Source organism: Haliotis rubra, unplaced genomic scaffold (genome assembly GCF_003918875.1).
Source record: "Haliotis rubra isolate DU_JTF1 unplaced genomic scaffold, ASM391887v1 Scf65, whole genome shotgun sequence".
NCBI classification, from domain to species: domain Eukaryota; kingdom Metazoa; phylum Mollusca; class Gastropoda; order Lepetellida; family Haliotidae; genus Haliotis; species Haliotis rubra.
Window position 1 is genome coordinate 61763 of NW_025767357.1, and position 27951 is coordinate 89713.

The 27951-nt window shown below is 38.6% G+C and overlaps 1 protein-coding gene across 1 annotated transcript in view; it reads left to right on the forward strand.

Moving 5' to 3' along the window:
* Positions 1-23740, forward strand: part of LOC124257087 — a 38660-nt gene extending 14920 nt beyond the window's left edge. Inside the window, exons 3-11 of the mRNA XM_046691076.1 lie at positions 1190-1223; positions 3873-4005; positions 8080-8140; positions 8578-8690; positions 10170-10255; positions 11267-11325; positions 11878-11999; positions 12652-12742; positions 23628-23740. Of these exons, the coding sequence (XP_046547032.1) occupies positions 1190-1223; positions 3873-4005; positions 8080-8140; positions 8578-8690; positions 10170-10255; positions 11267-11325; positions 11878-11999; positions 12652-12742; positions 23628-23740 (812 nt within the window). The remainder of the gene's footprint in view (positions 1-1189; positions 1224-3872; positions 4006-8079; positions 8141-8577; positions 8691-10169; positions 10256-11266; positions 11326-11877; positions 12000-12651; positions 12743-23627) is intronic.
* The last annotated feature ends 4211 nt before the right edge of the window (positions 23741-27951 follow it).

Here is a 27951-nt window from a genome sequence, read left to right on the forward strand (position 1 = left end):
TAAAATCCTTCATTATACATGAATACAGCCTCAATACTTCACGGGCTTGTGTACTCTAAAATCCTTCATTATACATGAATACAGCCTCAATACTTCACGTGCTAGTGTACTCTATAATCTTCCATTATACATGAATACAGCCTCAATACTTCACGGGCTTGTATACACTATAATCTTCCATTATACATGAATACAGCCTCAATACTTCACCGGCTTGTATACACTATAATCTTCCATTATCCATGAATACAGCCTCAGTACTTCACGGGCTAGTGTACTCTAAAATCTTCCATTATCCATGAATACAGCCTCAGTACCTCACGGGCTAGTGTACTCTATAATCTTCCATTATCCATTAATACAGCCTCAGTACCTCACGGGCTAGTGTACTCTATAATCTTCCATTATACATGAATACAGCCTCAATACTTCACGGGCTTGTATACACTATAATCTTCCATTATACATGAATACAGCCTCAATACTTCACCGGCTTGTATACACTATAATCTTCCATTATCCATGAATACAGCATCAGTACTTCACGGGCTTCTGTACTCTAAAATCTTCCATTATCCATGAATACAGCCTCAATACTTCACGGGCTAGTGTACTCTATAATCTTCCATTATCCATGAATACAGCCTCAGAACGTTATGGGATTGTATACTCTACACATTCCCCCAGCACCACAGAATTCATCGTCAATGCTGTACGGACCTGTATAAACTATCGCCCATAGATATATTCATTTTATCAATACTTCACGGGTCTTACACACTGCATTCCTCGATCACCCATTAATACCCGATCACTATTTCACGGGCGTGTATATGATACAATACAAACATTGTCATTGAATCAACTGATAAGAAATTAATCGTGAATTTTGTAATTGATCACGGTTTCTCTATGGTATACAGCAGTTAATTCCCTTTTTTAATTTAGGAAACATTCAAGACATGTATTGTGTCTCGTGTCTGGATATTGCATTGCACGGGGGAATTTTTACGTGTTAGTTTTCGCAAAACATTCAAAGAGGAGGTGAATATTGCATAGGCGAGGAATTATTGGTATTACATATGTGTATGTCTCGTAGTTATATTGCCTTGCTTGTCATGTTAGTGTGCCTGTTTTGATATTTTGATACCATACTTTTTATAAAGTTGATTTTCTTGTTATTTTTCAGATACCATTGGCCATCATTTGGACTTCTCGAAATGGTAATTGTCAAATCATAGAGCGCGTATACGTTTAAATTTCTGATCGCCCATATTCATCTAAGGAGAGGGATTGAATAGACATCAGATATACACTGCCTGAGTGATTGATTGAGTGATTGATTGATTGAGTGAGTGATTGATTGAGTGAGTGAGTGAGTGAGGTTTTAAGCCGCTTTAAGCAATATTCCAGCAATATCATGGCACGGACACAAGAAATGGGCTTCACACACTGCACCCACGAGAGATTACCTGTTTGATCGTGGCGACCAATGAAAGAAACAAAAAATGGATATGTTCCTGGTTTGGACATAACATAAATGTTTTCAACCTAGTAACGTTCTCGCTCCGAAAAGCTGCAAATTTGCTGATACGGCGTTAATCAATGTTCTCTCACCTAGTAACGTTTTGACAAGGTCGGGCATTGTTTACTCTGCTTAAAAACTGTGTAGAAGGCATGACAAGAGTGTGTTAGTGGTAGTAGCGTGCTATAACTTTCCTATGCAGTCCGGTGCTAAATTGAGTCTCTTGAAACACAATGTAATTACCACCGTTTTTTAAGCGTCCCGTGAATAGAACCGACAAAATCATTTCCTCGTCCATAAGAAATCTCTGCTGAAAGAGTCAATAATCGTACAATTTTGACTATATCATGAGTATATATTTGTTTCAGCAGTATTACATCTGTACGACAAAAACATTTTCTTTTCTTTGAGAGGCATTTTAGAAGTTGTGAAGATGAATCGAGATCAAGGTTATTTCATCTCGTCAGCCTATCACCACCTAATCAAACACCACCACCAGTTATCCTTCCCTACCTGCGTTGTCCATCAGGCTTCCATGCTCCCTCCTTTGTGCTTGTAATCACAACTATTGTACGTCAACTCATCAATTGTATAAACTCAACTCTAATCACAGTCAATCACTCTGTACATCAACCTCCTCTGCTGTAATCACTTATCAAATATCCAATGTTCATCAACCTTGTTAATTGTATATACTCACCATACAGCTATGTATATATTCTCCTTGCTTCAGTTGTTGTATCACTTGCTTGATAACGGTGTTAGTACCTACACCGAAACGTCGCACTCATTGCAATAAAGAAGTTGACTATCCATACAAATCAGTTTTCCTTCAAAAACATTTTAGTCTGGACCGGATAATGTAGTGATTGATGCAATGATATACGATGACAGAGCATGTGTTTATGAACCACTATCAAGTATTGAGAACAGCTGTATACCTAACTACGGAAGACTTTGGTTAGCTGATCCTGAATATTTGGAAAAACATATAGAACCATACATAAGAAATCCATTTTGGAGAGATGTAATTTCTGCATGGGGATCATATTTTCAAAAGCATTATAATATAATAAACTCAAATGACATGTTAAACCAATGTATTTGGTTTAATTACATGTTTAGCATAGGTAACGAAACAAATTTTATAAACAATTGGTACAATGCAGGAATACACTTTATGTATGATCTAATGAATCCAACCACAGGGGAATTCTATACTTATGAAGAACTACAAAAAATATATCAAGTTAAAACAAATATCTTAAGATACCACAGTATTAAATCTTCCATAACTGCCTGCTTAAAGAGAAGACAAATCACTCTACCTAAAACACTCCCATTCTCACCAATACTACCATTTAATATATCCAAGCTTAATCTAAAGATCAAAGGCACCAAAACCTTCTACCTTTCTTTACTGGACTCCAATTACAATACGTCTTATGCACATAAAAAGTGGGAAAGAGTCTTTGAAACACAGTATGATAACACAATGCTACGAAACATATATATGATGGCAAAACGATCCACAAAATGTAGCAATTTGAAATGGTTACAGATGAAGATATTGTATGATATTATACCCACAAATATTTTCTTAAATGGGATCGGTCTAAAGGACACGCCTTTGTGTACATTCTGTTCAAAGGAACTAGAAACAATTGTCCACCTACTCTGTAATTGTTGTCATGTTAAAAAGATTTGGGAGAGTTTGACCAGTTGGTTAATGACTGTAACTGAAGGTAACATAGACTTTACACCAGAAAACATCTTACTTGGATTTAAAGGGAAAAACAATAATTCTTTAAATGCAATATGTCTTGTTGTGAAACAGGTAATATACACACAAAAAATAAAAGAACAAGTTCCAAGTTTCAAACATGTAGTAAGCGAGGTATCAAAATACTATGAAATTACATGCGTACTCCACATGCAGCAACAATGAGCTTTTTACCTTCTGGTCATCTTTCCACAATCTATTTACAGAAAATAATAGGTCAGAAAACATATAATAAATGTATTTAATTACTATTATTAGTATTGGAATCACTGAGATAAGATATTCAAAGACATTTATTCATTGTATGAAGGGGATTTGTGAGGGTGTATTGAATATATTTGTTATATTGAACATAAATATTTGTATGAATATACTTATGTGAATGCATTCTTCATGTACAATGTAAAATGTGGAAATAAAGATGTTAAAAAAAAGAAGTATTGATAACAGGTCAAATGTGAACAATCCAAAGTATGTTTTACCATCGCTCTTTAGTCTTCAAGGTGTCTTCCTTGACGAGTTATTATCAAATCTCCACATGGACATTCATTATGTCTCTCACAGGTTCTCGTTTGTGATCACGTCCCAAGGCGAGATTCTCCATGTCTACCACCCTCCTGACGACGACGACGAAGCTGTTGCCATGAAGAAAGGAGCCGCCGCCATGTTCGCGTCTCGTCTACACCACGCCACTGAGGTAATGAGGAATTATTAGTTAACCAGGCGTCTAAGTCTGCCAGTGTTGAACCGTCTTTTAGACAGCATTCCCGGTTCTCATTGCTTTTTAGTTTCATAGATTAATAGAAGTCTACACCTAAACATCGTTAGTCCTGACGTCAAAATGTGGTGGGTGTAAAGAAATTACAGGTTGAGCTTCGTGTTAGAATGCTTTATCAGGACCTTGGATGCTAACAGTGGCTGGTTCTATGAGCACATGACCTTGAACAGGAAGTCAGATGAGAGTGATCCCCCTTAGTATGTACTGCTAACCTAAAACTAGTAACATTGATAGTACTATGTTTATTGAGTCTCTTATATCCGAGTAATTATCCCGAGATCATCAAATATATGCTAGTCCAATGTACGATTCCGACTATATAAAACTGTAAAATAAACACCGACTTAAAGATATATCGGCTTTACGGACTATGCCTCCGCCTCTCTAGTTCACCCCTGCTGCTATACAGTGCGAGATCATGGTTGGTTTGGTGGTTAAAAAACGCCGTCTTTCTGTCAAACATTTGCCAGATTTGGAGTCCTGGAACCGTATGGTCGCGGGTTCGAATCCCATTTTTGTCCCAATTATAGTGGGACAAAGTACAGCGTTTCGCTGTTTGTCTTATGTGATTCCTATTCATATGATAACACATCTGATAATTTTGCTCATTTTAGAGTTACACATGCCTGTGGACCAATGGCTTGTAGCAAGAAATTGTAGTTTTATATATTTGAACTGTCCCAATAGTGTGAGAACATAAACTTGAATGTTATACCAGTGTGGTTTCTGTCACGCAATAAATATAGAAATATACCATTTTAACCACTTGATCCACTTTCGATTTGATGTGATTTAATTGTTGTCTAATGCCGCTCTCAGCGGTATTCTAGCTATATGGCGGCGGTTGATGATAACATATTTTATTCATTCAAGAAAAGGATCGGGCACAAGTTGTCCAACTTAGAAAAAACCCCTACCAATAATTACACAATTCATCTTACAACATTGTACACAAGTGACCGACATAGGTTAAATTATGTACAACAGAAGTTAACTGAGAAAACGTTTTGTTTGAGAGATATAGATATGTACATATTTGAAAACATTCTGATTTTTCGTAATTGAGAGACCTGCATTGCCATGTAAGATAAGATTAATATCAATTATCAATGGCGGCGGTCTGTAAATAACCAGACAATCCAGTGATATCGATCATCACCAAGATACAGGCGTTCGTGAAACTTAGAACCATGTCGCTTCATATATTTTTGGATCTTTCTATGAACCCATTAACAAATACATTTATACTGAATTTCACTGATTTGTAGCATTGAAAAAGGTCGGTGCTAAGGACTGGGTCGCATACAGATTTTTGAGAAAAGGGAGGTGCATAGTTCATTTTCACCTGTTTTTGCGAGAGTTTCAGTGGTCGTTTAATAAACTTTCAGGACACCCTGCACATCCCCTCTGGATCCGCCTATGCACCCCTTGCAATTGGAAAACACAATAATGAACCTATTTACATATAGGTTGTGAATCAAAGTTGTCTTAGGTGCAGGGTTACGTCCCTTACACATTTCAGGATCCTCCTAACATAAACTTGAATCCCAGGTTAACTACGATTACGAATCCTGGTCTGTCAGCACCATAAACCTGCTCCAGAAATTCACCGAGAGCTCCACGTCTTCAAATATTGACAGTTTCCTTCTACGTTCAAGTCACAATAGTTGTGCTCAATACTAAACGAATGTTTAATCATTCAAACTGAAGTTCAGTGCATGTTTCTAAACAGACCACTGTTGTGTCTTCCGGAGAAGCAAGGAGCATTTCCGAGAGTTACCTTTGTGTTGAATATGTCAACCAGACAAGAATCAGGAAGGTGTATTATCTTACCTTCATGTAAAATACTTTAACTTCATTGGTCAATGAAGCTTTAACAGGCCAAACATTATTATCGCTGGATGAAGGGAAGTAACTCTGAGCATGTTTCCCGCATTAGGAGTTAAGCGCTTTAGTTTCGTATTCGCTGTTTTGGCTCCACTTGTGCCAACACGGTAAGTTTGAAATTACCGAACGAAGTAATGAGATATTGTAAACGTTCATATATCGGGAAGTATTTTGTAGCATCATTATTTCCATCCATATATATTGTTGAACCAAGTGCATACAGTGGCAATAATGTCATTCCAAAATGTGGGCCCACTTCAGCGCCTGTTATAGGAGCCGAAAATAAGTGGGCCCACATTTAGAAACTCATCATTGCTTGTAGTATCATGGTATTCTGTAAATACCTTTTTGTTTTTATAATATAACACAAACTGCATGAAATTCAACTAAAACAACTTTAATTTCCCCCTCAATGAACAAGAATGTATTTGCACTTGTTGAATTCCTTAGACACATCATCAGGTTGATTTTATTGAGCGTGTCCATATGCAGGCTTATCACTTAAATCATGCTGAGGGAAATGAAACTATAATGAATATAATGAAGCAAGAACAACAGTTAATTAAAACTCATTACTGTGATGGAAATAATTTTACATCAGAGACCTGGAAGTAGTTACCAACAAGTATATACTGTTTCTGTAAAGTTATGCACACCAAGCAGAAAAACTAGTAAAAGGGGTGGTATTTCCTAATGAGATCTGTCATGAGGGAAAACATGCACTCATTCTTGTTGTTCCAATGGAACATAAGTTCATCAAGATGTGCACCAAGCTGCCCTTTGGATACACCATGCATGGATTTAAACTTTGATTTGGCGTTACCCCAAAACCCTTCAATGGTATTGGTGTGAGCCCCAGTATGAGGATCTACATAATTGTTTTTGTGGCAAACTGTTTGGTGCTCATAACCATTTCTCTTTAAGCAAAGATATTATTTGAATTCGTCAGTTATGATCGGAGTGCCAACTTCAACATGGGCAAGTACTATGGGTAGTAATGTTTCAGTGGTTCTGTTCTCAACACTGAATAAAAGAACATTTTTAGTGTCTCTATCTATGAGACCAAAAACCCAATAGGTAGGAATACCCTGACTGGAACCCATGTGGTATTTTCTCTTTCTACCCCATTTGCTTTCATCCATCTCCACAGTATGACCACCCCCACCCCACCCCACCCCCACCCCTTCAGTAACTGGCTCATCTAATAATGCACGAGACATTAAGTCTCTGTATAAATTGTACCAATTGTACAATGTTGTCTCACAAACATCAAGCATTTTGAGAGCCAAGTGGGCAGGTACATCAATGCAAAACAGATACAATATCATGAGGAAAGTACCAAGACTAAGCCTCTGTCCTTCCCAGAAGCTACCTAATCTCACTGACTTTGTTTTTCTACATTTAGGACATCGCCAGTTATGGCCATCAGCGTTCTGTTTGTCTTTCTGCCACAACATATTCACATTGCATATGCTACATATTTGTGAGGAAGCCAGTAATTTGTTCCTTTTCATATAGTCAAGTGTTTTCTCAGAGTCATTGCAAATTGGAGCTATATCTAAAACTGTAACTTCCATTTTGATTTAAACACACAATTACATCAGTGAATATCCTGTGAAATGCTTAAATGCCTCAACGGCCAGCCAGCATGTGTATTGCTTTGAATAAATTCCTGAAGATAAGATGGAACTGACCCACCAGTAAAGTCTCCAAACAAAGGTAAGACCATCAAGTCTGCTGATCACCAGAATGTCAAATCCATTATGTCTAATTACTGCAAACTTGTATCTGTTATAACAGCTTCCAAACATTTCATCAACTTTTCCAGGAAGGAAATGAAAAGTGCCTATCGGCTCGGGTGACACTTCTACAAAGAGGCGTACATCAGACCGTATTACCCTCGAGAGAAGCATACAACTTATAATGTCAGACACAGCTACGTGTATTATCGTTTCCCGACGGTGTAGTGTGCAGTCTATGCTATGGTTGCCGATTGACTGCACTCGGTTGTTTACAGGCAGTAGATATCGTACTGATTATTATTGATTAAGGACCAACACTCATTCCTTCTCACCTGGATACAAATGTCTTTGGTTGTCGTTTCAGGGTCATGTCCATGCAACTGACGACGGCTGGGGTTATGACGTGAGAGAAACTGGACATGAGGGTAAGGATCGGGGATAGGGTCTGGTACCGGGCAGGCATTGGGTGTCAGGGATAGTATTGACGACTTAGATTGATTGCTGTCCGTGGGAGGGCTGGTTGGCTGTTGTAAGGTCGAAATGGGTTTTAAACATGTGATAGATTGGAGGTCGCGGTTGTGCTTATGATCCGGGATGTGTTAATAAGAAAGAGTTGGATGCCGCAGAAGGGATGTTGATTGAGGACTGGTCCGAGTCCGTGGATGTGTTGGAGGATGTGGATGGGATGGTTTTCCTGGGTGGGTTGGTTGACGATGATTGGTTGCTTGTCAAGAACGGGTTGCACGCAATAGTAAATATAACTGTTTAGCAGGAATGCAGTCTGATATATTGGTTGTCTTGAAGATACGAGTACTTTCTTTAATTGTTTACAATTTATAAATGTATTGCAATCCTACACCAGGTCCTCACAACGCCACCTACTCTGTGCGGCCAACTCACACAGGTCACGTGTTCACCAAGACGAGATATCCGGGTCACCACCCCGTCACGCACGCAACATCAGATTATACCAAGGTAGACCACGCACTTTCTGCTGCTGCCGATGAAGCATATCAGGAAATACTGTTCGAAATTTTAGTTAACTTTGCAAAAATCTATTCACTCCAATAATACATTGAAATGGCATATCATAGTGTACAATGGACATATTGCTATATCATATAATGCGTGAGAAGGATAAAAAACGGAGAAAATTCGGGATCAGTTTCAAACAGACTGAGTTTGGTTTTACGCCGCTTTTAGCAATATTCCAGCAACATCACGGCGGGGGACACCAGAAATGGGGCTTCACACATTGTAGACATGTGGGGATTCGACCAATGCAACCAATGCGTGTCGTACGAGGCGACTAACGGGTTCGGGTGTTCAGGCTCACTGACGTCTTTCATGCAGGTCGTCGTATTCCAACTGCGCGGGTCGATGACTATAATGTCAATCACTGGATTGTCTGGTCCAGACTGGAATATTTACGGACTGCGTCATAAAGCTAGAATATTGCTGAGTGCGGCGTTACACAACAAACTCACACAACAAACAGTGACTTTCATCTACAAGTACGTGATAAACGCCAACAAAACCACAGTGAGGTAATTTAACAGAAACCTTAAACAGAAGGGTTTCCATGTCTGCGTAGGGCGTGATTGGCAGTGCGTAAGCAACACTTTGTACTAAAATAGTAATAGCGTTTTCCATGCACACGTGATACGTGCTGCGTGATGCTTAGTGTGTGATCTTGCTTACGTTCAAAACGCGTCCGAATACGCATCACGTAGCTATACGGAGGCCGTTAGTAAGGATTCCCAAGGGGTCTTGCCAATGTCACGTGGTTTTCATTGCCCACGCAAGTTGCAAAATTCCAAGGAATTCCAAGGTACCCGAGATACTTCTTGAACAATTAAAGTTGGTTTCCATGTGCTCAAACTATTTGATTACTATTTTATTGCTACAAATTTTAATTTTTAATCCATGTTTTTTTCTTCGGTTTGTGTTTTTTCACATACCCGCGCAATAACCCTGCAATAACCACATCCTCTGTTATGTCTATTATTTTCTAGCGATCTTTGAGAAGCAAAGTGGAATTGTAGACTGCAGTTATGATCAGTACGATCTCCAGGAAAAGAAAGATTTGACGTATCACATAGCCTTTACACGCGTACACATGGAATTGGACAATACGCACTACGCATCTCGCAATTACGCAGACAATACGTAAACATGGACACCTTGCTTCAACCTTTGTCGTCTACTCAGAGAGGACCGAAGGTGTTAAACGCTGTTGCGGAGTTTGTACTGTACGCGAACATATGACATTTTAAGAGCGCCTCAACCAATGTTCTTTTTCCCACAATGATCACTTGTCAGATCAAAACTACTGCTCCATCATAAAATGTTCTCATGCTAAAACATAGCAAGACCATTAAGTCAAAGTATTTTGATTACCATGGGTATGCATATATACTTGACTATATGACGATATGATGGGCGTGATTTCAGACGCTGTATTACGACACTGCCCTTGGAACAATGCACACCATTCAAGTGGAGGAGAAGTTCCGGGTTATGCATAAGACTGCAGAAGGGTGAGGATGTTGAATATTTCGCTTGAAAACACATTTTACTGTTGATGTCACCATCTTTATTATATCACACTCATTTGCCTGGCACGGCTGACCAAGTCAGCCAGCAGAGGCCCCGGTATTCGATGTGCAGAGTTGCGTCCCTTTGTTGTTTGTGGGATCGGATCACGGGTCGTCATGGTGATGTTTCTGGGTTTGTCAACGCCGTGACCACGCTCGTTTTTTTTATTTCTGATCAACTTTCTTAATGAAATGACCACCATCATACTCAAACATTTAAATTAACTGGACTGTGTGTAACGTTGCTCTCAAAGTATTTCACCCTCATTTCAGATTAATTTGGGATAGCGACACAGGTCGTTGCCTCAATGTGATTAGAGTAAGTGAGTTTTAGTTTTACGCCGATGTTAGCAATGTTCCAGCACTATTACGACTGTGGGCACCAGAAATGGGCTTCACACATTGTATCGATGTGGTGAATCGAACCGGGATCTTCGAACGATTTAACCACCAGGCTACCCCACATAATGTGAGCATAATGATCTCTCCGGGTAAGTGATCATCATGCCCCTCTTATTGAGAATAAAATTGGGTTTAACGTCGTGCTTGAGAATATTTCGCTCATATGACGACGTGCATGCGTGTGTATGTGTATGTGCGGCTGCTTGTACTAGCCCAGACTGAAGCTGGTTGTATAGTGCTAGCCCACTGAGATACCATGCCGCAGTGAAGCATGGATACCCCACTCAGACACATTATACTGTCTCCGAGCCGAGTAGTCCTTGTTGTACCCATTAATGCCGAACGCCATGCAGGGACCAACAAGTACCATGTTTTAACGTCTTTTGGTATAACGCGGTCTGGGATTGAACCCGCGACCTTCCGCTTTCCGTTCGGACGCTCTAACCACTACCCCACGGAGGCGGTCACAGACAAAAGGATTGAACTGGCTAGATATGCAACATACGGACCTGGTACTGTCTATATCTATGTTACTTTTCTGCCACTCACTAGATATGACCCGTATGAAAACAGTCGTCCTGTCAAGGCGGTCAACAACTTCACAGAAATGGGTGAGCAGTTATATCTAGTTATGACAGACCCTTACGGTTATCAGCGGTGGTAAATATTTTACAGATGCTTCTGCGAATTTGTACATTATTTGTTGGATGATGTTATCTTCAAAAGAGCTTATGTGGATCTGACTTAAGACAGATATACATTTATACCAAGACTAACAAGTCCCCAATCAAATTCAATTTACTAGAACGATTTATGTTTATTATTAAATGAACACATTCAATGAGTCCATACATGGATCCTGATAAAATCATACACATGAATAACCGGATTCAACCCCCAAAAAAAGGAAAATAATTGACTTATTTTACGCACGCACGTGCACACACACGCACGCGCACACACACACATACACACATGTTTTCCAAAATGCTGTGCACCCACTTTTTTTCTATAAAACTGTAACCCCGCTAGGACTTGAATACACAATGTCTTGGATCTACCGCGTTTAGAACTGTTTACTTACATGAAACCTGTGTCAGTGCTGTGAAGAAGAGTACATCAAAACTGTAATATATGACAGTCTACATGATTGCTGTCTCCAGAATTACCCGAGATGTCAGCGCAAGGTTCAGGAAAGCTGGTGTTCCTCAGCAAACACAAGGTTGACAGTATTCCCAGCAGACCAAAGACAAACATCAATAGGGCGTCCATTCATATCAAAGAGGTAACCGTATATATATCTTTTACATTCAAAATACAGAGTGAATCCCCATCTGTCGCGTTAACTCGATTTCTGTTGTGAAAATTTGTATTCATACGTTAGCGATGGCACTCCTGTTCAGATGCGTCAGAAACAGTAGATCTTTTCAGTCACCTTCATGTCGATCGGATACAATAAACACCTGTTACAACATTTTCAAACCTTCCTCCTTGAAAACCTTCTTCAAATTGTTTTGTTAATATCGATGGGCTTTTTGATGTGATCTTGTTTAAGAAAACTAAAAATGAATCAGAGAGCATTTAAAAAGAGAAAGATAATATACAGAGAATCTGTTCAGTAAAGTCTAAGGACACCTCATACATGGAATGCTAAAAGCTAGGAATCGTTAATATTTTGGGGATTATGTTTCGTAGCACACAATTTAAACAATGTAAATCCCCTTGCATATTAACGACCATAGCTTTTCGTCCAATTAATCTCACGCTAACGCTTACGTCAGTCAGTGACAGAAAGGAAACCAATAAAATAATGAAATACAGAAAATGTGCAAAGCGTATGTGCACATTTGATAGGAAAATGTCTTAAATAATGAATTGAGAATCAACTTAGACGTACGGGACCTCAGAACCCTCATCTAGTACATCGTTTGTCCCAGGTGAAGCGCAAGAAGCCAGCAGTCAATGTGGAGGAGTACCTGCAGTATGTGAAGGGGAACCTCACCTGCATGCGAAACGAGCCAGATAAAGGTACTACTATGTGTAGATATGGTCTAGGGTCTTAATGTTATAGAGTCCCGTAAATAAATACCAATTTCTAAATCACACATTAGGTCCATTTGTAAACACAAGTCTCAAAAACCACACATTTGATTCGGTTGTAAATAGCGGATTCTAAAGACTGTAGGTTATCAATATGTAAATGCCACTGTTACGACGTCGTAAGTAACAGCTGTTACGACGTAAATTGTAATAAAAACGCAAATTGTAATACTTGCAGCAAATTGTAATAAACGACGTAAATTGTAATAAAAACGTAAATTGTAATAAAAATTGACGTAAATTGTAATACGCAAATTGTAATAAAAATTGACGTAAATTGTAATAATTTTCGTTGCGGTAAAATGTAATAAATGTTTACGTAAATTGTAATAACAGTTTTAATCACTCGTAAATACGCAAGTGTTTGTTTTTCGTTGCATTTCATACATCAAATAAGCTTGTTAGGGCGATAACTCAAGAAAGAAATGATGGATTTTGTTCAAATTTGGTACCAAGGTATATTGGCGAGATTCACCGACACAAGTGAAATGGAGTGACCTTGAGATAATTTTCAAGGTCACAGCAAAAATCTGAGGGTTTTGCCAATATAAAGATTATTAGCGCGATAACCCAAGAATGAATTGACAAATATGAGCAAAATGACGAAATGATATTCGTCCTGATATATAATCGATATAAACTGTCCTCTGTATCATGTCTTTTCGCAAATATCTTTTGAGGTTTTGATATGTATACATATAAAGTGGGGGTGGGGGAAGGGTGGGTTTCTAACAGGTATATCTAACACACTTGCATGCATGTAGAGTCGGAGAGGTGGGTGGGTGTTCTAACGGGTATAACTACGAGGGACGTTCAAATAGTAGTCAGCCTCACCTAGAATATGATACAAATGCAGCTGTTTTTATGTTTTATTTTTCTACATATTATCTGTCAGCCTCAAGCAAAGTGGTTTTGCTATGTTGCAGCCTCACGATCCCCATTTTGTGAGACTTTGTATATTGGCTTGGTACTCCCAAAAAACTGAAACTCTGCAATAAAATGCATCACAAACTTCAGGAAACAAAATATGCTATGTTTGAGATTGGTAGAAGTCGGCTAGAATCAAACTTAGATATTAAACTGCACAAAAAAGGAATTTCAAAACTACAATCGCTTGTTCAAATGACTTCCCATTCTGTTTACTGAAAGAACTCGAGAAAGAAAAGAAGGATTTTTTTCAAATTTGGTACCAAGGTTTATTGACTGTAGATTGGAGATTTACCGACACCACTTGAATTTAGTGACCTTGAGGTCATTTTAAAGGTCACAGCGAAGGTGTAACAGTTTTGCACATGCCAAGCTTGGTAGCCGCGAACTCAGGAAAGTATTAATATATTTTGATCCAATTTTATATCAAGGAGTATTGGCGGGATTCCCCCAACACCAATTGATTAGGAAACTTGTGCTCATTTTAAGTTCACAGTGAAAAGTGTTTGGCACATGTCTAACTTTTTAGTGCGAAAATACAAGACAGAATTAATATGTTTTGCTTAAAGGTAGTAGTACCAAGATGCGTTGGGAGTATCGTCTAACGCCAGTCGAATTGGGAAACTTGTGCCCATTTTAAGTTCACAGTGAAAAGTGTTTGGCACATGTCTAACATTTTAGTGCGAAAATACAAGACAGAATTAATATGTTTTGCTTAAAGGTAGTGGTGCCAAGATGCGTTGGGAGTATCGTCTAACGCCAGTCGAATTCAGTGACCTTCGGATTATTTTCAAGGTCACAGGGAGTATTCTTGCGATATCTCCAAACCTAATGGATGGAATTTGTCCGTATTTTGTATCAAGGCATCAGATGACAGTTTCGGTAACGTTTACATAAATTTCAGGGTCAGACAGAGGATAATTGCGACATTCAGATATCGACATGTGGCGGGGGTAATAGCTATGTTTGTGACAAACGCTTTGTTATTACTAATTTTCAAATTTTTGTTAGCATATGGTTTCTATAATTTCATGTTAATTCTACCAGCTGTGAAATTATTCGTGACACGTCTTAAAAAAGTCAGAGATTATTTGTGTATGTTTCGAAAATTAAAGTTAATTGTTTTTCATTATGGAGTTATTTTCGATGTTGACGCAAGGACATATTTTACGAGCAATAGCTTTCAATAATTTAATGTTATTTCTATTACATTTTGAAGTTCTTCATAGCATATCCCAACATAACAGGATATTGCTTGTTTCCGCTTTGAAATGTACGTTTCTTCGTCTTCATTTTCGAATTATTTTCAATGTTGACGCAAGGATATATTTGAAGTCAATTTTATGTGATTTATTATGATTTATGTTTCGATCATATATTCATATATTGCGTTGTCATAGTTTAACCTGGTTCTACAAATTATTGTATTTTTATGAGCGGGAATTGTAAGTTACATTTGCTAAGGATATCATAAATCGCTGGCGCCTGGTTATTTCTTGTCACATAGCAGTCAATCTGTCTACTCATTTGTTGTATTTGATTGATGCATTTAAAATAAAATGTAGAAATGATATTGAATTGCATCATTTGCTTCAAGGAATCGATCAGATGTGCTCGTTATCAAAGTAAAGTCAAAACTTCTTTCTGTAAGGTATACAGTGGAAGTTGACACCTTAATTGTTATGAGTAGACCAAAGAAATCATTTATTTAGTTTCACCGCTCAAAATACAACAAAGAATTCAACGGGTGGCATTAACCTCAAAGAATGATAATAACAATGCTTATAACATACGAGGGCAAACATAACGACGATAGGGTTAACGACCTAAATATCGGCATATCCCTACTCTGGTTCCGAAAATACCAAGACTTAGGCAGTTGAGTTGTAAACTGATATTTATCTTCTATAAAGTCGGATATAATTCAAACCATGAGAAATGTCGTCAAATAATGTCTGATGACAGTTACCAACGTCCCAATAGTGTTCATATATTTTTGAAATCTATAACAATATTTAAAGCACAACCTCACTACTTTTTTGATAAATGACAAAGGATTAATGAACCATATTAAAAGGTTTTCAGGCTTGAAGGACGAAGTTTATTAAAATCTATTGCCAGCTCCCTTTTAGAGACTGATAAAAGGTTCGAAAATGTGGGTCATAAATGCATGAAAGTTTTTATTGTTGTTCATACCCGTTAGGCCTCCCGCCTCTACATGTATTTGAGATATAACCGTTAGAACCACCACCACCCCTCTATGTCTTAAAGTATGCTAGATATAACCGTTAGAACACACCACACCACTTTTCTGCCCATTTATTCAATTTGGCTAAATCATAGTTGAGAGTTGCCTCTATGGATTTAACATATTTGCCCGCAACACCGATTGATGTGTCATCGGGCAACATTATTGTGATATTTTGTAAATGTCCAGGTAAATCATTGATATATACAAGGAACACAAATTAACCAAGGGCAGATCCTTGAGGAACCCCTGCAGTAAAATTTAGTTTTTCATAATGTTCCATTAACAGAGACACACTGTCGTCTATCAGGGCCCGGTTGTTCAAAACTCGGTTATCTTTTAACCAGCCGTTAAGTACATTTAACCGACTGTTAACTTATAACAGAGGGTTATCTTGTTGTTCAAAACTCTGTTAACTTTTAACGGGCTGTTAACGTGACGTTAAGTTAACACACCTAGGGACCGCCGCTAACTTTTTAACAGTGTGGTTAACTCGCAAACGGCGTTCATGACTAACACTGCTTTCATGATGCCAGTTCAGCAAAGAAAGGATAGGGTGTATCGTGGACTGGACTTCGATATTGGAAATTATTCTGACGAAGAGTTACATACGAAACTGTATTTATGCACATCATAGGAACTAAAATACATGTTGTACAAGTACATGATGCCTACGTTTCATCTGTTAACACTTGTGGAAAGGTTTATATATGCTTTACTACACTAAATGTGTGAATTTCTTCTCTAAATATTATTTAAAAAAAACACTTTCAAAGAATATAACACGTACACCCTATACCCACGTATGATATGATATTCAAAAGGCTACATGTAGATAATTAAATTAGTTTCATGAAAAAATATCCGAACGATTTCATTATGATACTGAAAGTGTAATCGGCGGGATATGGTGATTGTGTATACTCTTATTCTACCGACCTTCACCTCAGAGAAATTGCCAAATACTCTCCCATTTTAAGAAAGAGAAGAAGCCAGAAATGCCGATTATTACCGTTGTCGTTCTGCGTGATTTTGCGTCAGTCATGGCGTCAGGCAGGACAGAAACTTGACAGTTTCGTGTAAACACATCACATTCCTGTATTGTATCTATTTTTAATTTCCTATTTCTTGCTACTATGCTCTTTCCATGTAAATGGGTGTCTAAAAATTTGAGAAAATGCTACACAGTGTAAAGTGAAATTTTCTTTGTTTACATTTCAAACAGGTGTTGTCTTTCGAGCACAGCAGTTGTTTCCACCCCCAATATCTTTCGTTTCACTTTATCTAGACACTTGGTATTGGTGCCAAAAAGACCAGTTGTAATTGGATTCTAAAATGTATGAGGAATTCAGTAGGGCTGGGACGAGTAGGAAACAATGGAATCGAGTACCCGCATGTACGTACCCGAATCGGAATCGAGTACCCGGAAATGTTAGAAATACATTCGGGTCAACTTTCTGAATATTCAATCACGATTTGACAGAGATTATTGTAGAAAACTTGAACAGTTGGTAATAAGACATTAAAACTGACCTCAAGCTATTTAATTTACGTCTGTTTAACCAATATAGAGAGTAACACCATTACTTACATTCCTCGTTATAACAACGAAAGTTTTGTTCCTGCTCCTACTGTAACTTAACTACTCACTGCTCATGCACAGATAAATTACAGTCATTAAAACTATGCTCCATTAATCGGACAATACCAAAGATGTAAAAACCTGTGAATTTCCGGGTTAGAATGAACCTTCAGTAACCCATGCTTGTCGTAAGAGGCGACTAACGGGATCGGGTGGTCAGACTCGCTGACTTGGTTGACATATGTCATCGCTTCCCAATTGCGCACATCGATGCTCATGTTGTTGATCACTGGATTGTCTGGTCCAGACTTGATTATTTACAGACCGCCGCCATATAGCTGGAATATTGCTGAGTGCGGCGTTAAACTAAACTCACTCACTCACTCACTCACTCACTCAATGATGTAAATGTGTGTTACGTCAAAAATGAAAAAGACAAGCTATTGTCTGCCCTTGTCATTACAGAGCTCTCTCCCTTTCTGGATACTCGATTCCTAGAAATAGGACTCGATTCCAGCTGTACCCGACCCAGATTCGAGTACCCGAGTACCCGTCCCAGCCTTAGAATGCAGTGATTCATTTGTCGCCGCTGAATATGAAATACAAGTGATGTAATTGGCGTTTCAATACCGGCCTTCGCGAAACGTGATTTTGTAAACACTATCCAATAGGGCGCAAAGTGCACTTGGGCGTTCGTGTGAGTGTATTTATGAAAACACCTGAACACGATTCCAGGCTTATCGGCAACGTTTCAGAATTTTTAGTGATTTTATTAAAAAGTGATATCATTGTTAATTAATATGCTATTTTTGAAAATCTATACTCCAAGTAATTATCCGATTTTGTTTTGATATGTCCGTCTGGCATTCCTTCCCATAGATGGATTTTAATTATAGTTTTACTAATCATTTCAGCAATAGGCCTAATTTCTTCGAATGTTTTAATTGAAGCAAATCATCTTTTAAAAATGCTGTATTAATTGATGAAAACTTAGTTAGCATAAACAGTGCTCTCGCAACTGATGTGTAGGAAAATAAACATAACATTATTATGTATCTATTTCTGTTGTGAGTGATATGCAGGCCTACTTCGTAGTCACTTTGATTAAATATTATATTTGAATATCGAAACCCTTTTGTCACAGCGAACACAACACTATCTCTTGTCATATTACACGATAATATTTGGAATTTTTAACTTATTTTATAACAATATCTGAATGCTAATGTTAAACACTGATAGGTTCATATAAGGAATACTATGGCACAATAGTATTTCTCTGCCGAATCGTTGCAGCGTTCTATAATACACTTATGAAGTATAATACATGTTTTCCGTCCTTGAGGACATTGAAAAGAACTATCTATGCATTAAATGGAGGTTCACCTGATTAATGAGTATCGGGGAAATTATGTTTATCTACTACAGCGTTCTATAATACACTTATGAAATATAATATATGTTTTCAGACCGTGAAGTCATTAACAAGAATTATGCATTTTCTGCAGTCACTTGTGAATTGAACTAAATGAAGGTTCATCTGATTAATGAGTATCGAGGAAATTATGTTCATCTATAAATTAGACGCAGCTTCATGTTTTTCAAGACATCTTTCCGGAATATGCGTCTGTGAAGGCGTTCAGATAATGACGATATTGCACAGTATTATTCATGAGATTCTTGTCAAAAGTAAGGTCGGATAATAGATCAGCAGTGTTGGCCCTGGGGCCTATAGTACTATTAAAGTTTGATTACTTGGACGTGGTGCTAGTAACATATTAAGTTTCTATTGGTATTGAATGCATATTTCAGATAAAAGCTATGGTATTAATTACACAACATCTATATTGTTTGATGTTAAAAGATTTGGCAATGTGTGTTCATTACAATTTTTGACAGACTTGGCAAATAATGAATAAATGATATTGATAGCATCTTCACGACTTGGCCATACAGTCAGGACAATTTAAGGAGTGAAAAGTGAGCGATAGGTATTGTGGGAATTCAAAGTTTCATTAAGACTGTAGCCGTCTAAGCGTAACTCTGTGTGTAATATTTATACATTTTCTATCCACGGACAACATGCTTCTAATATTAATATTATTTTCATGGATTCATCATATTTTATCTATAGCTGTGCTATAGATTTTCATTAAAATGTGGGGCGGTGGGGTAGCCTAATGGTTAAAGCGTTGGCTCGTCACGCCGAAGACCAGGGTTCGAATCCCCAAATGGGCATAATGTTTGAAGCCCATTTGTGGTGTCCCCCCGCCGTGATATTGCTGGAATAATGCTAAAAGCGGCGTAAAACCAAACTCCGTCAGTCATTAAAATGTCTTTTCTGTTGCTGGAATTGAAGTAAGTCCCACACAGAGCTGGGATCATATGTCTTTGAAATATAAATTATGCAAACGGCTGGAACCTTGTGTTCCAATAGAAAACGTTCGTAACGCTACGACATTCGCATGCCTATGATGAACTATAGAGTTGGCCTCAACCATTGACTGGATTACATTCTCTTCGTCAGCAGAGAAATTTCGACTTCTCTTTTTCCTTGGGGTGCAGGCGACATTTTGCGTTTCCATTTGTGGTAAACCGTAAGTAAACAGAAAACGGAACTATGGGATATATGGAAGCTAACCAGTGACGTTAACCACACTGTTAAACTTTGACGGCGACGTTAGCTAACGGCATGACTAACCATGGTTTGAACAACGCATATTTAACGTTCGGTTACCTAAAGGCCGGTTAAGGATTTAACCGGCCGTCAGGAGTTAACCGGCGGTTAAGATAACCGAGTATTGAACAACCGGGCCCAGATAGATAGTTAGTTAACCATTTTCTAATTTGTGCAATAAACCTTTATGCCATGCCCTGTCAAAAGCTTTTGAAATATCACAAAACGTGGTTTGAGCATATATTATGATAAATGTCTATGTTGAGATGTAGTAGAATGACTAGCAGTAAAACCTGACTGGAATTTACTTAAAATGTTATGTTCATGGAAATGGTCGTGCACATGCTTTACCCTTATTCTTTCAAGGATTTTCCAAAGGATAGGTATTAAACTAATAGGTCTGTAATAAGTTGGAAGGGATGCATTTCTTTCTTTCAAAATAGGAGTAACATTACCTGTTTTCCATAATGTAGGAAATACAGTCACTCAGTGATATATTATACAGCAAACAAAGAGGTTCAGCTATAGATGTACAAATTCGTTTTAACACTCTCATGTTAATGCCATCAGGTCCACTAGATTTGTTTGCTGGTATGGTCTTATCAGATACCTCCTTTTCGGTTACAATGACATTTCTTATACTGTTAACACAGCGATGGCTAACAGGTGGCAAAGTCTTGCCGCCATCAGTAACATTTGAAACAGATACAAAATATTCATGTAATGTTTCAGCTTTATCCAAATCTGTAAAAACTGAAGGTATCCCAGAATCATCAGTGACTAGAAGGGGAATGGGTCCCGATGAAGTCGTAACCACCTGACTGAGTAGACTGAGGTGATAAATAGTTATCAAAAATAGATTAAAAGTTTCCCTTGGCTATTCTTTTCAGATTATTTACTTTATTCTTTTGCTTTTTGTATTTAAAAAACTCAGAAGTATTCAGAGATCGAAATGCTTTTTTCCTTAGACGTTCTCATTTCTTTTAAGTATGTTACGAGGGGCGTTGAAAAAGTAGTCAAACTAACTATATTCTCGATGTCCAATGTTTGAAACAAAGCTTCCATTTTATTATGAAGGAATCATTAGCAAAGTCATATCCAAAATTTCACGTGGGTAATGTGGTTAACGAGATATTAGTCATCACAACATTGGGGTATTATGTTTCTTGCAAATTTGCAGAAAATGGAAAACGATCTCCCATTTGGTATCTAGTAATAGTAATAGTCCGCTTATATGGCGCTCACATCCAGGCACATTGCCTGCTCACGGCGCTACGTACATTACTATCCCCGATCACAGGACACTATCGTTGTTTCCGATACTTTTTCAACTCCCTGGGGACTGTACAGCCATGCTGCCTGTTAGGCGCAATGAACTAAACACTCACATTGCCAGCACATACTCACGGGTACCCATTTTACAGCTGGGTGAACTGAGACAGTGTAGATCTAAGTATCTTGTCCAAGGATACTACGCAAATGTGCCCATCTCGGGAACAGAACCTCGGTGCCTCCTCGAAACAGGGTCTTCAGCGTGATAGGCAGACGCCGTACAACTGCACTATTGCGCTATCTCTTGGATAATGGTATACCCTCAGATAGTATCATATAAAATATGTTAAGCATAGTATTGGATGACTTCCCGTCATCATCAACATTCAAAGATTTGGATTGCTTGATTTACATTTAGGCGGGGACTGTTTTTTTTAGGACACCCTCATTTTAAATTTTCAAAAACATTGTGTTCAGATATACAACATATTGAGAGCTGACACTTGTGTAACCATTCAGTGTTTAGTTTGAACCCTTGACACCATGTATGAATAAGTGAAAACTTTAGGATGAGTTATATCCTTATAATGACGTCAACTGAAAGGGGGTGGGTAGTGTCTCCAAAACAAGCCCTTTCAGTAAACATGAAGGGGGAGTCACTTGAACAAGCGATTATAGTTTAAAATTGCTTTTTTGTGCAGTTTAATATCTAAGTTTGACATTTACCAACATACAACATGTTTTTTGCATATTTTGTTTCAATTGGTGGAGGGGGATTCCTGCCAATACACCTTGATATAAAATTGGATCAAAATCTATTAATACTTTCCTAATTTCGCGGTTACCAAGCTTGGCATGTGCAAAACTGTTACACCTTCGCTGTGGCCTTTAAATGACCTCAAGGTCACTAAATTCAAGTGGTGTCGGTAAATCTCGTCAATAAACCTTGGTACCAAATTTGAACAAAATCCATCATTTCTTACTCGAGTTCTTTCAGTAAACCGAAGGGGGAGTCATTTGAACAAGCGATTGTAGTTTCAAATTGCCTTTTGTTCAGTTTAATATCTAAGTTTGATTCTAGCCGACCTCTACCAATCTCAAACATACCAAAATGTTTCTTGCTTATTTTGTTTCCTGAAGTTTAATTTGTGATGCATTTCATTGCTCGTCAGCTAGGCTATGCCATTTGTCCGAACCACAACATACGGAGACAAATCATTTAGCAGACCGGGTGCTGTACTCTGGAATTGATAACCTGAAAATGTCAGAAAATCGGAAAATATCAACAGTTTCCGATCTTGTCGCAAAACCATCCTCTTCAAACGAGCATTCGACTAAGCGCACATGAGCAGGACTCTGGATATGTAGCGCTATACAAATGTCTAATTTGATTTGATTTGATTTGATATACCCGTTAGAAACCCACCCCACCCCACCCCACTTCATATTTATACATATCAAAACCTCAAAAGATATTTGCGAAAAGACATGATACAGAGGACAGTAAGAGATCTTATATCGATTATATATCAGGACGAATATAATTTTCGTCATTTAACTAAGATTTGTCAATTCTTTCTTGGGTTATCGCGCTAACAATCTTTATATTGGCAAAACCCTCAGATTTTTGCTGTGACCTTGAAAATTATCTCAAGGTCACTCGCCAATATACCTTGGTACCATATCCATCATTTCTTTCTTGAGTTATCGCCCAAACAAATTATTTGACGTATGAAATGCAACGAAAAACAAACACCTGCGTATTTACGAGTGATTAAAACTGTTATTACAATTTACGTAAATATTTATTACATTTTACCGCAACGAAAATTATTACAATTTACGTCAATTTTTATTACAATTTGCGTGTTAGAATTTACGTCAATCTTTATTACAATTTCCTGCAAGTATTACAATTTGCGTTTTTATTACAATTTACGTCAAGTTTATTACAATTTGCTGCAAGTATTACAATTTGCGTTTTTATTACAATTTACGTCGTAACAGCCACCTTTGAAAATAGTTGATCGGAGTGTGAATACAAGCTTCTTAAGCACAGAGTAAGGGGAGAATTTGGAATATTAAAATGTTTTCTGTCTTTTTTCAGGTTCGAAGAAGTTGGACAAATGCTTCACTGAACTTGTTGCCGTTCTCCGGGACTTACCTGACAAACAGTTGACTCTCCTTGCCAGACAGTACCTGACCGACAGGCCGAGGTGAATAAACCCTTGAAGTAGTTACTAGACACACATTGAAACAGTTCATGGCACTTGTCTTATATAAATCAATATTTTATGCAATAAATGTTTTTGCATAAGAATATGTATTTATACATCTGTAAATTATACAGAAGTAGTAAACTATGTATTTCATGACTTAATGACAATGGAGGAAATAAAGTATATACAGTTGTATATATATGATGAAGGAGTAAAGGATATGCCCCGAAACGTTGTGTTCCTTATAATAAAGAAGTTGACATCCATGAAAGACTCTCTTCCTCATGTGTATCACTTCTAAATGCCTACCAAAGATCATCTTAAGCTGAATGGTATTAACTGCCAGGTATCTGATTCTTCCTCGTGTGTATAATGAATATCTTATAGCATACCAGTTGCTCACCTTGGCTCAGATTATCGTTATCCTAGTTTACCTAGTTTTATCTAGTTTACCTGTTTGTACTTAACGTGATGCTTAAACATGTCCACTGGTAGATGCATTTTAAATCATCATGGTTCCAACGACACCTGCAATCCTCCATTACATCTATTTACAGACTGACTAAGACCTTCAAGGACCAGAACCACATGTTTGATGCCATCGCTGGTCTGACCACAGACCTGTCTCATCAGCTCCTGCTGGACCTTGTCCTCAACAGATCCAGACCCGACTCCTCCCTGGTGACGAGACTCATGTTCCACATCGTCTCCTTTGATGAACCACCGATAGACGTAAGTGTAGACATGTGTGGTATAACAGCTACAAGCTTATGTTGTACATCGTCTCTCTTGATGGACCACCGATAGATGTAAATATAGATATGTGTGGTATAACAGTTACAAGCTTATGTTGTACATCGTCTCTCTTGATTGACCACCGATAGATGTAAATATAGATATGTGTGGTATAACAGTTACAAGCTTATGTTGTACATCGTCTCTCTTGATGGACCACCAATAGATGTAAATATAGATATGTGTGGTATAACAGTTACAAGCTTATGTTGTACATCGTCTCTCTTGATGGACCCCTGGTAGGCGTAAGTGTAAATATGTGAGATAGCAGTTACAAGCCTCCCAGATTGTATACGTATCACCTCTTCAGCACGGCTCCCTTGGGAGCTGTATAAATCGCCTTACACGCGCAAGCTGTTGTGCATCGAGATATGAGTGGTATAACAGCTACAAGCTCATGTTCCACATCGTCTCCATTGACAGACCGCCGATAGATGTAAATGTAGATATGAGTGGTATAACCGCTGCAAGCTTATGTTCCACATCGTCTCCAATGATAGGCCACTGACAAATGTAAATGTAGATATGTGTGGTATAACAGTTACAAGCTCACGTTCCACATTGTCTCCATTGATGGGCCACCGATAGATGTAAGTATAGATATGTTTGGTATAACAGCTACAAGCTTATGTTGTACATCGTCTCTCTTGATGGACCCCAGGGGCGGTGGGGTAGCCTAATGGTTAAAGCGTTGGCTCGTCACGCCGAAGACCCGGGTTCGAATCCCCACATGGGCACAATGTGTGAAGCCCATTTGTGGTGTCCCCCCACCGTGATGTTGCTGGAATATTGCTAAAAGCGGCGTAAAACCAAACTCCGTCAGTCATTAAAATGTCTTTTCTGTTGCTGGAATTGAAGTAAGTCCCACACAGAGCTGGGATCATATGTCTTTGAAATATAAATTATGCAAACGGCTGGAACCTTGTGTTCCAATAGAAAACGTTCGTAACGCTACGACATTCGCATGCCTATGATGAACTATAGAACCCCGCCGTGATGTTGCTGGAATATTGCTAAAAGCGGCGTAAAACCAAACTCAGTCAGTCAGTCAGTCAGTCTTGATGGACCCCTGGTAGACGTAAGTGTAGACATGTGTGGTATAACAAGTACAAGCTTATGTTGTACATCGTCTCTCTTGATTGACCACCGATAGATGTAAATGTAGATATGTGTGGTATAACAGGTACAAGCTCATGTTCCACATCGTCTCCATTGATGGGCCACCGATAGATGTAAATATAGATATGTGTGGTATAACAGTTACAAGGTTATGTTGTACATCGTCTCTCTTGATGGACCACTGGTAGACGTAAGTGTAAATATGTGAAATAGCAGTTACAAGCCTCCAAGATTGTACGTATCACCTATTTCAGCACGGCTCCCTTGGGAGCTGCATAAATCGCCTTACACGCGCATGCTGTTGTACATCGTCGCCCTTGATTGACCGCCGATAGATGTAAATATAGACATGTGTGGTATAACAGTTACAAGCTTATGTTGTACATCGTCTCTCTTGATGGACCACCGACAGACATATGTGTAGATATGTGTGGTATAACAATTACAAGCTCATGTTCCACATCGTCTCCATTGATGGACCACCGATAGATGTAAGTGTAGATATGTGTGGTATAACAGTTATAAGCTTATGTTGCACATCGTCTCTCTTGATGGACCATCGATAGATGTAAATGTAGATATGTGTGGTATAACAGGTACAAGCTCCACAACACTGGTTATTTGCTGAAAGAATACTGATTCTACCACGACTAGCAGCAGTGGTAATTCCCGAGGTGTAAGCGACGGGAGGAAGCCCAGGGAGTATTGCAATTGTTCGGATTGAATGTAGATCCCGGATTATTTGTATGTTTTGCTTTTTGCACAGGGTATCATCACAAAACTAAAGAGCCTGTGTTTTGAGCGCGAGAAGGCCCCTGTGGCTTTACAAGAACACAAAACATATCACAGGATGGTGCTGGCGTTGGGAGCGGTTGCTAGGCGACTACTGGACGCTGGGAGGAAGGAGGAGGCGGTTGATATTGTCATGAAGTTTGAGGGATGGCTTGGATTACATGGTGAGAATGACTATTTGACTTAGAACACATCAACAACCACAAACATAATTTAGTATTTTCGCCAAACTTTGTTAATTCGGTTAATGCTCACTGAATTTTCACTTCACACATCTGGCGTTCACAGGTTTGTCTGTGACTGCTATATTGTTACAGATCGAATGACATTCACATTCCCTAACTTACTTTCATCCCGATCTTGAGCCTGTTGTGGATTAATTATCTGCTCATCTTTTCCAGATCCCTGGCTTTACCGCACGAAACGATCTACAATGACAGAAATAGAAGTAATTAATGACGACCGCTGGAGAGTTATTCTACTGGGATCTCTGGGTAATGCCGGTCTCGACCAATCATTTGAGATGATTGTGTCACATGTCAACACAACCAACTCTCAGTGGGTGAAGCGGGCTGGGATACACGCCTTGAGGAAGTACCAACATGAAGGGGTATGCACACAATTAACTTTATAACTAACCAAAAAGGAAATTCAGTACAGCTTCGTTCATTCAGATAGGCAACAGCTGAACAAATATGAAGTAATACACTCTTAAATGTTAACAAAAACATTGTCAAACTGTAATTGTAACCAACTGGTATTTGGTAGAGGCACCAAGGAGTGCTTCACATCAGTAGAAAATATTCGAGTAGAGGTACGAGGGTACGATGTAATAATGACACATCCCCTGATCCAGGCAGCACATCTGATGTTGAAGACAGCCCTGTACGATGACGACGAGAAGGTGCGATATGAAGCCCTCCTACAATACCAGGCTCACCCAAAAGCAGCAAAAATAGCCCCCATGTACAGAGAAGAAGGGTGAATATTGAATACTTTCAACTATTCATACATACGCTATTTTAATGGCATATTTTGTGGCTTCCAAAAATATTACTTCTTCCAACCCCCCAATTTACTACCGAAAGGTAAGACAATTCAGATCTTTTTTTACTTTTGTACATCATAGATGAATTGTCCGTAGCCCATTACTTCAGTGGGACTCTTGGGTTGCTGTAAGGTTAAAACGGTGTCCCACCTCCTCACCAGTCCAGTACGAATTGACGATGAATCACAATAGGGTGGCTGGATGAATAACGTCCGAAGTGTTTTGTTATTATTCAGTCACTGATTTCTGTATACCCCTGGTTTCCCCATTAAGCCGGTAGTTGTCAAAGGTGTCACCTAGAAGAGGCATCTTACTGTAAAGAGAAGCACCCCCAAGCAGCATTAGAATGCAATTATCATGAATTCTTGGGCTTGGTCTGTTACCAGCACCATATCTGTGTCCGGCGGTTAGGCCTTCGACATTGCATTTTGTTTCCGATTGAGCTGAGATGACCTAAT